Here is a 17079-nt window from a genome sequence, read left to right on the forward strand (position 1 = left end):
GTACCCACTTCATGCCAATTACTAACGAGTGATTACATATTCTCTGCTTTGTCTTTACTTATCAGGAAATATAGTATTCCACCATCAGTATATTTTCAAAGCCATAATGACTGCAAATACTTCTATCACATAAGATGTATTAGTGACCATTAGCGTAAGTATTAGTGACCATTAACGTATATTATAATAATCTTGTATTACCCTGGGATTTTCTTTCATAATCAATGTACTAACTTAAAGAGTGTTGCAGTCGTGGTAAATGAGAACTGAAGGTCGCGGTAAATGGATCTAAGGGTCGCGGTAAATGGAACTGAGGTTTGCCGTAAATGGGACCTGAAGGTCGTGATAAATGGGACCTGAAGGTCGTGATAAATGGGACCTGAGGGTCGGGGTAGATGGACCTGCAGGTCGTGTGGTAGACACTTACCTGACGGTAGAGCCTTCGACCACCTCGATCGTCTGCTCCAGTCTGTTGACGAAGTAGGGCGAGGAGCCGGCCTCGGAGGTGTCGGATTCCGTGTCTTTCTCGATCTCGGGAGTCTCTTCCTCGGACGGCGGGCCTGACATGACAATCTTATCGGATACTGAAGTTGTTGTTGCAGCCTCAGAATCTGGCTGGTACTCATAAGCTGCAATGATAAAACGTTTTCTCATCAATAAACTGGCCTTCCTTCATAGTACAGAATGCGAAACAGAAAAATTCATGGAACCCCTTGTTAAACTTCATCTAAGGTAAAGCACTTCTTCAAAGAATGGGGATTAAACAGAGGGTAGATGATACTTGAACCTTGGCATTTAAGGTCGTTCGCAAAGACGACTACGTCATTCAAGGTCAAGTCTGCAGAACCTAAGTTTTTATAAGTATCTTTCTACATTCTTATTCCTGGGCTGATAGTGTACAAGGTGAGAGGAAAACACATTAGCTCAAACGTAAACCTGAAAAAACATCTGATTTTTCTCAAAACTGACGTTATTTCGTTGAATGAATATAGCACAATCCTCATGTTGGCTTTGATATCATTATCGTATGTACACTGTTTGTGTATCAAATATGACGCATCTCTCCGATACTCATCACCCAATCGTAAGGATAATGAGGATTAATTGCAGTATGAGTTAACTTGTTCAATACATTACTCAATCATTAACTCACAATACAGACAGCTATTATATATGCTCAGGGATATCCAGGTGAGGGGTTTCTAACTAAATCAGTCTCATGAAAGTGAGTTATATACTCGTGTCTTATAGCAACACATCACTGTTTCTTTCCAGTGCACTTCTCTTCTACTAACAACTTAATACATTTGGTCCCTAAATACCCTATCAACGTTCAATGGACTGTGGAGGATGCATGTGAGTGCTTTCATAAAGATGTTACCTGCAACATATTAGTTGTAGCTAAATTCTAATAAACTTGCCCAAAATATCGTGCATGGAATCACTTGCGAAGTTGAGTTTATGGGAATGCAGGATCGTGTGTACAGTCAAGTAGTGATGCCTGTTTATATAAGAGGTTAAAAATATCGAGAAATCAGAAAGCTTTTACTGAACATTTCATGGAGTACTGTGTTGGTGACAACGAATGAATGGTATGTTCTAAAAAAAAAAATGGTTGGTGCTTAGAAAGTACAATCACTGCAAATACCTAGAAACCTAAAATAGCTAAAAGGTTTTCAATAGAAGCTGAGAAATTGAACTGGAATAGTGCGTCAAACGGACCTTCCAAGAACCCAACAGAATCGATCATTTTACCAAGAAAATAAAGTCTCTTGTTTACTTACATTCTACAGCCAGATTAGCGGTCGTCCTTGCCTCTCCCGCCTTGTTCCTGGCAATACATGTGTAGTCTCCTGCGTCTTCAGGGAACACTTCCACGATCTGAAGACCAGCTCGACCTTCGGGAGTCTGTGTCAGCCTGACCTCTCGCTGATGGCCGATGGGTCGACCATTCTGGAACCAGGTCAACTTGGGCGTAGGTTTCCCAGTCACCTTGCACGAGAAGCGTACCTCCTCGCCATCCATGACGCGGATGGGCGTCAGGGGAGGGTTGAATGCAGGTGGTTCGGCCTCTTCAACATCCTCACCTTCCACCAGCAGTGTGGCGGACGAGGTGGCGCGACCAACGGGGTTTTCAGCAGTGACTGAGTAGTCGCCTGAATCATCCTCAAACAGTTCCCCGAGGACGAGGGAAGTCTTGTTATCACCGCTGGTTATATGGACTTCAAGTTCCTCGTCGGCTGTTATCTTCTGGCCATGTCTGAACCACGTGAACTCGGCCTCTGGTTTAGCCGTAACTTCGGCTTCCAGGATGGCCACTTCTCCCTCTGGTACAATCTGAGGCTGCAACGGCTTGATGAACTTTGGAGGTTCCATTTCAATGACCTCTTCGGGTTCTGTGAGCGGGGGAAAGCAATCATGACGAAAGAAAGTTACCATAAAACATGAAAATAAGACAAATCGCTAAAATATTGTTGCATTACTGAAAGTAATCATGATAAAAGAGCGTTATCAAGACTGAAGCTACAATATCTTTCCAAGTAAAGCCAAAAATATTACGAACTCAACAGTTATAGAATTACTGAGACTTTGCCTCTGAGAGAAAGAAAAAATCAGGCTCCAAAGTTTTCCAGCAAACTCAGAAATATCAACTCACGTGTTACAATAACTGTAGCGACGGATCTAGCTTCTCCAACTTCGTTGAAGACTTTGACTTCGTATTCTCCACTGTCGTCCTCGAACACCTCCTCGATATGGAGGGTCGTTTCGTCGTCGATGTGTTCGATTACATAATCTCGTGACGGCTTTAATTCTTTGCCCTGATGGTACCACTTGATGGTGGGTGGTGGGAATGCTTCATATCGGGCAAGCATGTCAAGGGAAGAGGGTGTTTTGACTATTTGTGCCTCTAGGGGACGTGTGATTCGCGGTGCCTGACGCAATTCACACTTCTCCAGCATCTCTATATCTTCGACAGTAACGTAAGAAGCTGTTTCATCTTGACCGTGTTGGTTGATAGCAACGCACCGGTAGAGCCCCTGGTCATCAATGAAGACCTCACTGATGGTGAGGGCGGCGCGTCCTGTGGTGGCGTCAAATTCCTGGACGAATTCTTGAGACGGCACCACCTCCCTGTCGAGGTGGTACCACAGCACCCGGGGTGTGGGTCGGCCCTTGACCGTCGCCTCCAGCACCACCTTGGAGCCATGCTTGACCTTCAGTGGCTCCAGCGGTTCGATGACCTTCGGCGGCTCCCCTCTGGGCTTGTCTTTGCGTGCTGCAGAACACAGGTCATTAACGATCTTGTGTATGTTTACACCTACTTGAAATAAATCTTTCACAGCTAAAGTAATATGTACTGAAAATCTACATATGAATTCGACACTACGACTTCTACACATGAATGTCCTTCGATACATACCACTGAGTGACAAGATCATATCATCATAACAAACAAAATAAGACATACTATCGTGACATGAGATTTTGATACGTAGTATATATGCAAAAAGAAGAAAAATATTTACATTCTAGCTATGATAACACATGCTGGGAACGAGCTCATGTTTGCCCAGTGAATATTTTTTTTGGTGGAAAACACAAAGCATCATGCCTAATATATAGATTATGAAAGCGACACCTGTAATGCAACATGCTTACTGTGACACTCATAACGCAACATGCTTGATGTAACACCTGTATGAATACTAACAGTGACACCTGAATACATGAATCCTGTAATGACAGTTACACCTGTAATACAACACCCTTGCTGTAATCACAAAGGCACTTGTAATACAACATGCGTACTGCAGAGACAATATAGGAGGCATCATCTGTACTAGCAATAATGCTTATCAAAGTAAGTAACTCTGGCACATGTAACTGTCCAAACATAATATTTTGGTAAGATGTCTCGTTTACTTTTTCACGTTTCATTTGAACATCATCCACCACAAAGCCATCCAAGTTAACAACCATTTTTTTCCCTTTACTTAAAAAGATCAATTCAGCTGTTTCTTGTCTCTTCGCGCCGGACCAATGATCCATGTGTACTTGACGTAATCCCTTGTAGTAGATTCTCTTGCCATCTTCAACACACCCAAGTAGACTGTACTTCAGTCTATCCACTGCCGCCACTTTCTCTACTTATTTCAACCTGCCAACAACTCCCATTTCTTACACACACCCCCACTATTACCACGTCCCGACCGACCAAGTAAACATCTCTCCTCTCCAAACCCAACCAACAAACATCTCTCCCTCTCAACCCAACCAACAAACTACTCTCCCTCTCAACCCAACCAACAAACAACTCTCCCTCTCAAGCAAACCAACAAACATCTCTTTATCCTAATCGACCCGTCAATCTCTCTCTCTCTCTCTCTCTCTCTCTCTCTCTCTCTCTCTCTCTCTCTCTCTCTCTCTCTCTCTCTCTCTCTCTCTCTCTTTTTCTATCTATCTATCTATCTATCTATCTATCTCTCCTTCTCTTTCTCTCTCAATCAATCAATCGGTGAAAACCCCCGTCTGTGCTTCCAGTTAACACCATTCTCCATCCCTTTGTTCCACTCTTCCCTCCCTATCCAGCTAACACTTCCCCTACCCTAACGATTCACATCTTTCCTTCCTTGCCATCTAACAAAGCCCCTCCGAGCCAGGTCACATGTCTCCAACCAGTTAACATTGCTCTCCCTCAACCAGTGAACTGAATACTCTCTCAGTCATCAAACATCACACTCACTCGCCTAACTCACATCTCTCCCTCACAACCAACCAACATCTATCTCCCCAGAACAAAAGTAGATCTCGCCCTCCAAACAAGCCGATCAATATCTACTCCCTACCCAACAGCTAACGTCTCCAATGCTCATCATCCAGCATCTATCCTATCAAAGCAACTACATCCTATCCTTCTTCCAGCCACCTAACTATCCTTTATCCTTTCAGTAATCGTACATGGTAAGAGTTCACTCCCAGCTGAGCCACGTAACGTCATCTGCTGACCAGGTAACATCATGACCCTCCAATATCTCGACTTTCATCCCTCGTGGGAGGATAACATCTTCCGCTACCCTGATGGATAACATCTCATCGCATCTACCTCTTCCCCTCCCAGCCAGCTAACATTTCCCCCTCCCAGCCAGCTAACATCTCCCCTTCCCAGCCAGCTAACATCTCCCCTTCCCAGCCAGCTAACATTTCCCCCTCCCAGCCAGCTAACATCTCCCCCTCACAGCCAGCTAACATCTCCCCCTCCCAGCCAGCTAACATCTCCCCCTCCCAGCCAGCTAACATCTCCCCCTCCAAGCCAGCTAACATCTCCTCCTCCCAGCAGGTTAATATTTCCCCTTCCCAGCCAGATAACATCTCCCTCTCCCAGCCAGTTAACATCTCCCCCTCACAGCCAGCTAACATCTCCTCCCTCCCAGCCAGCTAACATCTCCTCCCTCCCAGCCAGCTAACATCACCCCCTCCATCAAACCAACACCCACATTCTCCCAGCCACTTAAGACTCACCCACCCAGCCCCTAGCTAGCTGAGCTCCTCGGCCGCCAGCCCCCACCCTGTGGTGCGTCTAGACGGAGAGGGGGAGATGTGTGATAGTCATAACGTGGCAGTGAGCCAGATGAGCGTCAGCAGCCACCCAGCCACCCTACTACCTCAGGCTATTTTCTGATCTACCCCAACGGTCGCCCTCTCTCGCGCCCTCCCCTCACTGCTCTACTGCCCTGCCCTGCCTTGGCCTGGCTCTGCCCTGGCTCTATACTCTATACACTGTACGCAACCTGCCAACCCTCCTTCCCTCTACCTCAGCCACTAGCTCTCTCTCTCTCTCTCTCTCTCTCTCTCTCTCTCTCTCTCTCTCTCTCTCTCTCTCTCTCTCTCTCTCTCTCTCTATCTATCTATCTACCTAATGGGGTGCCTAACCTGGGGGGGGGGGGGGGGGGGCAAGTCAATGGTTCCCACCCCAGAAGGTCCAACATCAGGGAGTCACACAACAGGGTTTTCATACATGTGGGGCGCCATCTAAGTAGGTCTCACCCCAGGGGGGGGGGGGGGGGTTTTCCACCCGAAGGTATCCCCCCAGGGGAGTCCCCCCCATGATGGGGGGCCCCACCTAAGAGGGTCCTTCCGGAGGGGCATTCCACCCAAAGGGGATCCCATCCCAAACAGTCCATCCTCAGGTGAGGTCTATCCCTAAGAGGTCTAACCCCAGGGGATCCAACCCCGGGGAGTCCTATCCCAAGAAGTCCCAGTCAAAGGGTCGGGGGTCGTCCCCAGCCAAAGAAGTCTATCCCCCGGTGGTCCCATCCACGGAGGTCCCTCCCTTGGGCTGTCCCATCCCAGGGAAACCCACTGCAGAAGGGGTCGACCCCAGGGATGCCGTCCAGTGGTCTGACTCCAAAATCCTACTACTGGAATCCTCACACTGGGAAGTCTTACCCCGGGGGGTGAGGGAGTGGGGTCCTCCTGCTTCGTTGGTCCTATCCTCACGGGACCCCATCACGGGGATGTCCCATCCTCCCTTGTGGGTCCCATCTCTTTGGGTCACAGACCATGGGTTCCACCAGTACTGGTCCCCTCTCAGATGGCTTCACCCCTGGGGGTCCAATCTCATGGGGTCCCATCTCCTGGGTCCCACTTATAGCGTCCCACCCCGTGGGGCCACCCTAGGATCCCTCTATAGGGAGTCCCACCCCGTGGGGCCACACTAGGATCCCTCTATAGGGAGTCCCACCCCGTGGGGCCACCCTAACATCCCTCTATAGGGGGTTCCCACCCAGGGGCCCCACTCCTTGGGTCTCTCTATAGGGGGTCCCACCCCAGGGGCCCCACACACCCCAACCCTTTACTACGCGAACTGTAGAGAAAAAAAAACTTTGGCAGTCGCTCCCACCTCCACCCGGCTCTGGCGACTCTCCAACCGAACTGGATAAGAAAGCTGAACAAAACATTTCGTCCACTGGACTGTTAACAGTTCCACTGGGAAAGATTGCTAACACTTCCAATGAACAGAATATTAACAGTTCCACTGAACAGGATTATCAACAGTTCCAATGGCCAGGATTGTTAACAGTTCCACTGGAAGGTGGTAACACTTCCACTATACAAAATGTTAAGTTCCACCGGCTAGGATTGCTAACAGTTCCACTGGAAAGAATATCAGCATTCCAGTGGAGAGAGTATTACGATATGAAACCAATCAACAGATTCAGTAAATATGGTTACAGTTTCTGAATGAGATTCACTCTATCATTCTGTAACAGTAACTGGATAAATACGAATCATTCAGTGACACTAACTGGGTAAATCTGTATTATTCAGTATTAGTAACTGGATGAATCTGTATGGCTCATTAACACTGACTGGAATTATCAGAATTACTCAGTAGCAAAGACTGGACAAATCTGTATTACTCAGTAAACACTGACTGAGTAAATCATCATTACTCATTAACACTGACTGGACACATCTGTATTACTCAGTAACCAGTGACTGAGTAAATCATCATTACTCATTAACACTGACTGGACACATCTGTATTACTCAGTAACCAGTGACTGAGTAAATCATCATTACTCATTAACACTGACTGGACACATCTGTATTACTCAGTAACCAGTGACTGAGTAAATCATCATTACTCATTAACACTAACTGGACACATCTGTATTACTCAGTAACCCTGACTGAATAAATCTGTCTCATTTAATAACAGTGAGTGAATAAATCTGCATTATCAACACTGGCGGGAAAAAAAAATCTGCACTATTCAGTGAGAGAGGCTGGCCTAGTCCACATTAATCAATCAAGGTGATTAAGATGATTAGCTAGATAGCTATTACTCATCAGTGGTGACCACATAAGAATTTTTACGCCGCAGATACGTTTATTTACAACAACAGTCGAGATAAAGAACTGGCTATGGAGGATGCATCAGGTCCTACACAACTGTAATGTATGTACGTAAAGTCATTACCCATGACATAATGCTGACCTCACTGTAACATTTCGCCTGGCTTTAGGATATTATATAATAAGTGAGTTATCCAGCATCATGGCTTAACGTGGATTATAAATTGCTATCCACGAATATAACTGATCTTGAATCTATAAGCATGAATGACAATTCACGTGAAATTACTTTGAATATATATATATATATATATATATATATATATATATATATATATATATATATATATATATATATATATATATAATGTGTGTGTGTGTAAGCAAGCAAAATCTTTTTAATACACTGTTTATTGAAGACCAATTCATATTTAACATTAACCAGTTTTCTGTTGCTTTTACTTTCGATTTTTCTCACCTTACGTTTTGCTTCATTATGTAAATCCTGCCATACGTTTACCATGTTCAGAAACAACACGTCTGGCAGGAAAAACGGAGGAAACCAGCGGAAGACTCGATCATATTAGATATGGACGGTCTTGCCCCCGTGGGTGGGACCTGGGCTTGGAGGGCGGGTCAGGACCTGGGGTAACACACACTACAGGAAGGGACGGAGGAACCGCCCCACACACTCTTGTTGCTGGGGAACACATGAGGGGTTGATGGGGGGTTATACACTACCCCCGTCAACCAACACAACGCCAGGGGAAGTACCCCTCAAGCCACCCCTTGTTGCTGGGGAACACTACCCCCGTCAACCAACACAACGCCACATCAACAATTCCTGCGTCTTAAGCAGCCATGACACTCACACTCGCTGCTTCCCCTACACAACACGTACCACATCACATACCACTATTCGCAAAATTTCTATAAGAGAAAAAAATAATCTTCACGAATGATCTATATGAGTACAAACCCATTAAGAAAATAAAGAAAAAATTAATATATATATATATATATATACGCTTTCCACGTCAACTTACGCCATAGCCACGAGAACATGATCGTCCGCGGGTGACCTGAGATGGGGGGGGGGAGGTCAGGTCAGGTCATGACACCATCATGACCCCGAGATGTTCACCTGTGCACTACCGGACCCAGAATGACGCCCCGTCCGGGTCCACCAACCCAGCGACCCTGGTCCAAACCGTGACGCTGTCTCAGGTGCCAAATCTCCCCCCCCCCTCCCCCCGCAGCAATCTCCTCCCCCCCCCTTTAGTACGCATACATTCAGCTTCGACTACGACACATCCTGACTCATTATTTAAGGTCGACGAAGAACTGGGTGAAATTTCTCCTTGGACGAAGTAGAGATGAAGTGAATGTAAATACGATTCGACATTCTAAAGCGAACGGGATCCACAGGCGGTGTGGGGGGATTAGGCACCCAGCCAGCCCCACTGTTGGCTGCTCCAACAAGTGTTTACTACAGAAACCTGGGAAAAACGAGTGAATGGCCTGAGGCACGTCTGTTTACCTGAGTCTGTGTGGGGCACGTCTGTGTACCTGGGTCTGTGTGGGGCACGTCTGTTTACCTGAGTCTGTGTGAGGCACGTCTGTGTACCTAGGTCTGCGTGAGGCACATCTGTGTACCTGAGTCTGTGTGGAGCACGTCTGTGTACCTGAGTCTGTGTGAGGCACGTCTGTGTACCTGAGTCTGTGTGGAGCACGTCTGTGTACCTGGGTCTGTGTGAGGCACGTTTGTGTACCCTGAGTCTGTGTGAGGCACGTCTGTGTACCTGGGTCTGTGTGAGGCACGTCTGTGTACCTGAGTCTGTGTGAGGCACGTCTGTGTACCTGAGTCTGTGTGAGGCACGTCTGTGTACCTGAGTCTGTGTGGAGCACGTCTGTGTACCTGGGTCTGTGTGAGGCACGTTTGTGTACCTGAGTCTGTGTGAGGCACGTCTGTGTACCTGAGTCTGTGTGAGGCACGTCTGTGTACCTGAGTCTGTGTGAGACACGACTGTGTACCTGAGTCTGTGTGAGACACGTCTGTGTACCTGAGTCTGTGTGAGGCACGTCTGTGTACCTGAGTCTGTGTGAGGCACGTCCGTGTACCTGAGTCTGTGTGAGGCACGTCTGTGTACCTGAGTCTGTGTGGAGCACGTCTGTGTACCTGGGTCTGTGTGAGGCACGTTTGTGTACCTGAGTCTGTGTGAGGCACGTCTGTGTACCTGAGTCTGTGTGAGGCACGTCTGTGTACCTGAGTCTGTGTGAGACACGTCTGTGTACCTGAGTCTGTGTGAGACACGTCTGTGTACCTGAGTCTGTGTGAGGCACGTCTGTGTACCTGAGTCTGTGTGAGGCACGTCCGTGTACCTGAGTCTGTGTGAGGCACGTCTGTGTACCTGAGTCTGTGTGAGACACGTCTGTGTACCTGAGTCTGTGTGAGGCACGTCTGTATACCTGAGTCTGTGTGAGGCACGTCTGTGTGCCTGAGTCTCTGTATGTGTGAGCGTAGGAATTTGGACGTGTCTGTAATTGTCCATATGTATGTTTTCGTGTGTATGATTATGTATTCCTTTCTGGATATTCGTATGTATATTCCTTCCTTTTTGTGTGTGTGTGTGTGTTTTACAGAGAAACATATTTACAGTCTTGCTGACACTTCTGTGTTTTCTAAAAAAAAAAAAAAAAATAGAGAAGAGAGAGAGAGAGAGAGAGAGAGAGAGAGAGAGAGAGAGAGAGAGAGAGAGAGAGAGAGAGAGAGAGAGAGAGAGAGAGAGAGAAAGGAACGTGAATCCCTATTGGCCGAGAGCCACCGAGGCTCCCAATCTATTCCCCCTAATCATCACCAAACTACTGACCGGAGCTGACCGTCTGGCCTCTCCTGAGTGAGTCACTCGCATCAGCACGTACGACATCTGTCAGCGGGTCACTCCTGACGACAGTCAGTCAGTGTCCGTATTCGCGAAGAAAGTTTTTTCTCTACACAAAAGTTTCACTGCTGTAAGCTTCGGCCCGTTGTTGTCACTTTAGCAAGATCACTGTTACGCTCTCAGTGTTGTGAGTAACTTAAAACTGTTTAAAGTGACCACGGAGCCTTCACAAGGATGATAATCTGAGATCCTTAAAGTTCCTTTAGATCATCTTATAAGTTACTTTAAGTCATCTTATGATTCCTTTAAGTCATAAGTTCCTTTGAGTCATCTTACAAGTTCCTTTAAGTCATCTTATAATTCCTTTAAGTCATCTTATAAGTTCCTTTAAGTCATTTTAAAGGTTCCTTTAAGTCATCTTATAAGTTCCTTTAAGTCATCTTATAATTTCCTTTGAGTCATCTTATAAGTACCTTTAAATCATCTTGCTTCCCTTAATCTTTAGGAGAGATAGTAATCTTTATGGCCTCTACCTGGACCCTCTCCAGTCTATATTTAATACTTAGGATAAACATGAAGACTAGAACTGAATCGTGACCTCAAAATGTGGTCATATGAGCGAGTGAGACACGGAAGGGTACAAATGATGTCTCATATTCTGCAATCAACGTCTATTACAGTGAACTTGTTACGAGTGAACCCAGTCACACACACACACACACACACACACACACACACATTGCTGTATAAGTGGCAACTACACCACGACAAATACCAACTTATTAACTTAAGATACTTTTAAGATTACTTGTGTACTGTTCCAAGTACTGATTTCCCGATGTATTCTTTTCATGGCTCCAAAATAGAATGATTTACAATGCATTTCATGGGGGCATTTTTCGGGCCAAGTTGATAATCGAATGACTCTAGACCATGATTTAAAATTTGTAGGATGATTCCTGGAGGGAACAGCAAAGAGGAGAGAGAGAGAGAGAGAGAGAGAGAGAGAGAGAGAGAGAGAGAGAGAGAGAGAGAGAGAGAGAGAGAGAGAATGTGTGTGTGTGTGTGTGTGTGTGTGTGTGTATAAGGACAACAATCGTATGTGAAGGAAGGTTCCTGTATACAATTGGCAGACACAATGCGTCCTCCTCTCCTGTGGCGTGACTATATATAGTGCCACTTGCTGTATACCTCCCTCACTCCCTCCCTCACTCCCTCCCTCACTGTTGGTGTCAGCTCGGCTGGCCTCGCTGGTGGCATAATGCTTATTTCTGTCCCACGCCTCAATATGTGCCAAGACGGTGACGTTAAACTCTGTGTCCTCATATGAGTGTATATCATATATATATATATATATATATATATATATATATATATATATATATATATATATATATATATATATATATATATGTGTGTGTGTGTGTGTGTGTTTGTGTGTGTTACCGGACTCCGCCTGCTCGAGGTTACACCGCGAGTGAGAAGCCACCTTTAGAGAGGCTGTATCATTGAGAGTACAGTCTCGTCAAAGACCTTCTCACTTCAATGGAGCCTAAACTTCCCTGCTATTGAAAAAGGCGCAGCCTTGAGCGGCAGGAACCTTTAAGAAGGTCATGGAGTAATTATGAATAACATTATATATATATATATATATATATATATATATATATATATATATATATATATATATATATATATATATATTGTTTTATTATTGATCGCCGTTTCACGCGATAGAGATACAGCGCGAGGAACAGACGACTGAGAAAGGTCGCTTTCGCTAACATCAGTTCTCTATCTGTCATGTGTAATGCACCGAAACCACAGCTCCCCATCGACATCCATGCCCCACAGACCTTTCCATGGTTTATCCCAATTGCTTCACATACCCTGGTTCAGTCCAATGACTACACGTCGACTCCGATATACCATATCGTTCCAATTCACTGTATCCCGTGCACGCCTTTCACCCTCCTGCTTGTTCAGGCCCCAACTACTCAAAATCTTTTGAATTATATCCTTCATCTCCCATTTGGTCACTGCTTCTCCTTGTTCCCTCCATTTCTGACACAAATATCCTCTTTTCAACATTTCCTCACTCATTCTCTCCATATTTCCAGACCAATTTAACACACCCTCTTCTGCTCTCTCAACCACACTATTTTCTTTTCCACACATTACTCTTACCTACTTGGTAAACAAGCCTATGGCGTCTTAGCTAAATCTCTTCCTTGTATAACTCCTGATTGTCCTACGTCTTCTATCTCATACTTGTATCTTCCCTGACGATGTGATCATTACACGAAAGTGCACTTCGGAAATTCTCGTGTTTCATTTTTCTTGTGGTTATATATATATATATATATATATATATATATATATATATATATATATATATATATATATATATATATATATATATATATTTGTGTGTGTGTACATATTCGCGACCCTTGGAGGCCTGAGTATTCTGTAAGACGGAATTGAAAGTTATTATAGTAGCATCTAACCCAAAAATTAAGCTAAGCTCAATGCCTGGAAGTGCAATGGTATCGTTCTTAGAGTGTGGTCGTTATAACACCACTACAGCAGGGGTGATGGAGGAGGTCAGGAGATATTAATAACACAACTGCAGCAGGGGTGATGGAGTGGGCCAAAAGTTTTTACGACACTGTCGCAGCAGGAGTGACGGAGTAGTCAAGTGGCTATTGCTTAACGATCATCACTGTTGCCAGAAGCACAGCTTCGCTAGGGGGTCACCTGTTACCGTCTGTACAGAGGCGCAACTTCACCTGGGGTAACCCGTTACGTCTATACAGAGGCGCAACGTCACCTGGGGTCACCCGTTACGTCTGTACAGAGTCACAACGTCACCTGGGGTCACCCGTTACGTCTGTACAGAGGCGCAACGTCACTACGTCAATACACGTCTGTGATTTTCCTCTAAGCTGTAAAGTTAGGGTGACGCAATCCGGCTGCAGCCGACAGATTTGGCGGTTACTACGAGCCAAGGAATGGAGAAACAACATGACATCATAGTCAGTCTCTCAGAAACGCTCACAATTCTTTCCACGAACACATTACGAGGGGAGTATTTTCGGGAGATTCATCAGTGCCACGGGAAAAAAAAAAAGAAACTCAACTCAAAACACGTAATATTTTTCATATATTTTCGCTACGAAAGACCATGACAGTCACACAAACCACGTCCGATAGCGTGGGCTTTTACACTGGCACAGAACCGCCTATCAAACAAACCTTGATATATGTTTTTAGGATGCTTTGTCGTCATAGACAAAGCTCATCATTGCTATGTTCACTATAAATCTTGAGCCTTACCACCTAAGGTACAGATGAAAGATGACATAGGAACCGACTCGCAAGACTCGTCTTTTTATCACAGTAGTAATAAGTCCTTTTACCACGTCTACGCAAAGTGGGTGCCTCTTCAACCTCCCACTTTCCCCAGCATCGAATCATGCAATTCTACTTCTCCCGTTCATCGCTATAACCTACGTTCCAATTCCTCTGAAGAAACAAACGCTCTCTGACTAACATGAGGGATTCAGATGAATCGAGATGTCAACGCGAGTACACAACATAAACACATAATCCTACGGCGCTCCGCGAGCCAGTTTCACTATCAGCTCAGGCGACAGAAAACGGCCGTCTGGACCATATAAGGGATAAACATTCATAGTCAACATAAAGAATATATCATATATTCTCTCTGACATAGATTCTGATACACCTATGCCCAATATGATCGCGTTCCACCACAATCTGACACAAATATCAGCAAGCCTTGCTGGTTGTGAGAAACCCCGTGCCTCGGGGTCTTGGGGGAGGAGGTGCTGTGAGTATGAATGGAGGCAAATGCGAGGAGCTGGAGGGAAGGGAGCCAAGACCAGTCATCGTACACAGCCTTCTGACTCACTCACCCACCCCCAGCACCTGACAAGGCTGGAGCCAGCCAGGTCAAGGACCAGATCGTCTACTGCACTTTGCCTCTTTGTGAGAGAACGACTCCCGGCCTCGCAGCGTGGCTCTATTGTGGTGTTGTGTGGTCCTAGTGTGGTGTAGTATTGGTAATGCATAGTTCTGGTATTGTATAGTCCTTGTGTGGTTTAGTGTTGGTATTGTACATGTCTTGTGTAGTGTAGTGTAGGTACTGTATAGTCTTGTGTGGTGTAGTGTTGGTATTGTATAGTCTTGTGTGGTGTAGCACTGTTATTGTATAGTCTTGTGTGGTGTAACACTGTTATTGTATAGTCTTGTGTGGTGTAGTGCTGTTATTGTATAGTCTTGTGTGGTGTAGTGCTGTTATTGTATAGTCTTGTGTAGTGTAGTGTTGGTATTGTATAGTCTTGTGTGGTGTAGTGTTGGTATTGTATAGTCTTGTGTGGTGTAGTGTTGGTATTGTATAGTCTTGTGTGGTGTAGTGTAGGTATTGTATAGTCTTGTGTGGTTTAGTGTTGGTATTGTACATGTCTTGTGTGGTGTAGTGTTGGTATTGTATAGTCTTGTGTGGTGTAGTGTTGGTATTGTATAGTCTTGTGTGGTGTAGTGTTGGTATTGTATAGTCTTGTGTGGTTTAGTGTTGGTATAGTATAGTCTTGTGTGGTGTAGTGTAGGTATTGTATAGTCTTGTGTGGTTTAGTGTTGGTATAGTATAGTCTTGTGTGGTTTAGTGTTGGTATTGTATATGTCTTGTGTGGTGTAGTGTAGGTATTGTATAGTCTTGTGTGGTGTAGCACTGTTATTGTATAGTCTTGTGTGGTGTAGCACTGTTATTGTATAGTCTTGTGTGGTGTAGTGTAGGTATTGTATAGTCTTGTGTGGTGTAGCACTGTTATTGTATAGCCTTGTGTGGTGTAGCACTGTTATTGTATAGTCTTGTGTGGTGTAGTGTAGGTATTGTATAGTCTTGTGTGGTGTAGCACTGTTATTGTATAGTCTTGTGTGGTGTAGCACTGTTATTGTATAGTCGTGTGTGGTGTAGCACTGTTATTGTATAGTCTTGTGTGGTGTAGCACTGTTATTGTATAGTCTTGTGTGGTGTAGTGTAGGTATTGTATAGTCTTGTGTGGTGTAGCACTGTTATTGTATAGTCTTGTGTGGTGTAGCACTGTTATTGTAGAGTCTTGTGTGGTGTAGTGCTGTTATTGTATAGTCTTGTGTGGTGTAGTGTAGGTATTGTATAGTCTTGTGTGGTGTAGTGTAGGTATCGTATAGTCTTGTGTGGTGTAGCACTGTTATTGTATAGTCTTGTGTGGTGTAGCACTGTTATTGTATAGTCTTGTGTGGTGTAGTGTAGGTATTGTATAGTCTTGTGTGGTGTAGCACTGTTATTGTATAGTCTTGTGTGGTGTAGCACTGTTATTGTAGAGTCTTGTGTGGTGTAGTGCTGTTATTGTATAGTCTTGTGTGGTGTAGTGTTGGTACTGTACAGTGTAAATGCTGTCTAGCGTGAGAGGCATGTTTGTGGTGTACTGTGATCCTAATGTAGTAGCAGTGAAGTACAGTGTAATGTTGGAGTAGTACCAGTGAAGTACAGTGTAATGTTGGTGTAGTAACAGTGAAGTACAGTGTAATGTTGGTGTAGTAACAGTGAAGTACAGTGTGATGTTTTTGTAGTAACAGTGAAATACAGTGTTATGCTGGTGTACCAACAGTGAAGTACAGTGTAATGCTGGTGTACTAACAGTGAAGTACAGTGTCACGTTGGTGTCGTAAACGATCAACTAACAGTGTAATGGCGTGGATAAGTGCTGGACTACTGTAACGTTACCAGAGTACAATGTAACGTGTCCAGCACCGAAGACAGCATGAAATTCCCCCTGGGAAAAACTGGAAAACATTTCCCAGTGGAATGATGTCAGCAAGGTGGTCTCCAGTGGGCTACCTCAGGGTAAGACAGGTAACAAACCGACAGAAAAAAATGTATCATTGTAACTAATTATGATGGCATACAGGAAAGCGTTACAGTGTGACATTAATATGTCTCTGAGAATACTTGCTGTGAGACATGAATACACGATTGTGCTTGTAAGATATGCTCTGTTCTACGGTGCGATCCACGAATACCTCAAGTTCGTGAGTTCTTAAAAAAAATTGCTGTGGTGTAAAGCTTTGTATTACAATTCGTACAATGAATCCATCATAGACTACGTCACTAACATCAGAAATAAGGCAATATGGCATAATCTAACACAAGTGGTACTTACCATATACTTCTAAAGACAAGCGATAACACAAAACAGCAGAGAGCAGTATAAGAACAGAGAAGTAATGTTCAGCGTCTATACCATGAGGCTCACTTGAGCGTTTAATCTCC

At 44.8% G+C, this 17079-nt stretch overlaps 1 protein-coding gene across 1 annotated transcript in view; it reads right to left on the reverse strand.

The window, feature by feature from the left end:
- LOC139757884 (uncharacterized) overlaps positions 1–17079 on the reverse strand; it is a 237614-nt gene that overhangs the window by 89332 nt on the left and 131203 nt on the right. Inside the window, 3 exon segments of the mRNA XM_071678806.1 lie at positions 428–629; positions 1785–2396; positions 2657–3277. Of these exon segments, the coding sequence (XP_071534907.1) occupies positions 428–629; positions 1785–2396; positions 2657–3277 (1435 nt within the window).

This window comes from Panulirus ornatus, chromosome 28, assembly GCF_036320965.1.
Source record: "Panulirus ornatus isolate Po-2019 chromosome 28, ASM3632096v1, whole genome shotgun sequence".
NCBI lineage: Eukaryota > Metazoa > Arthropoda > Malacostraca > Decapoda > Palinuridae > Panulirus > Panulirus ornatus.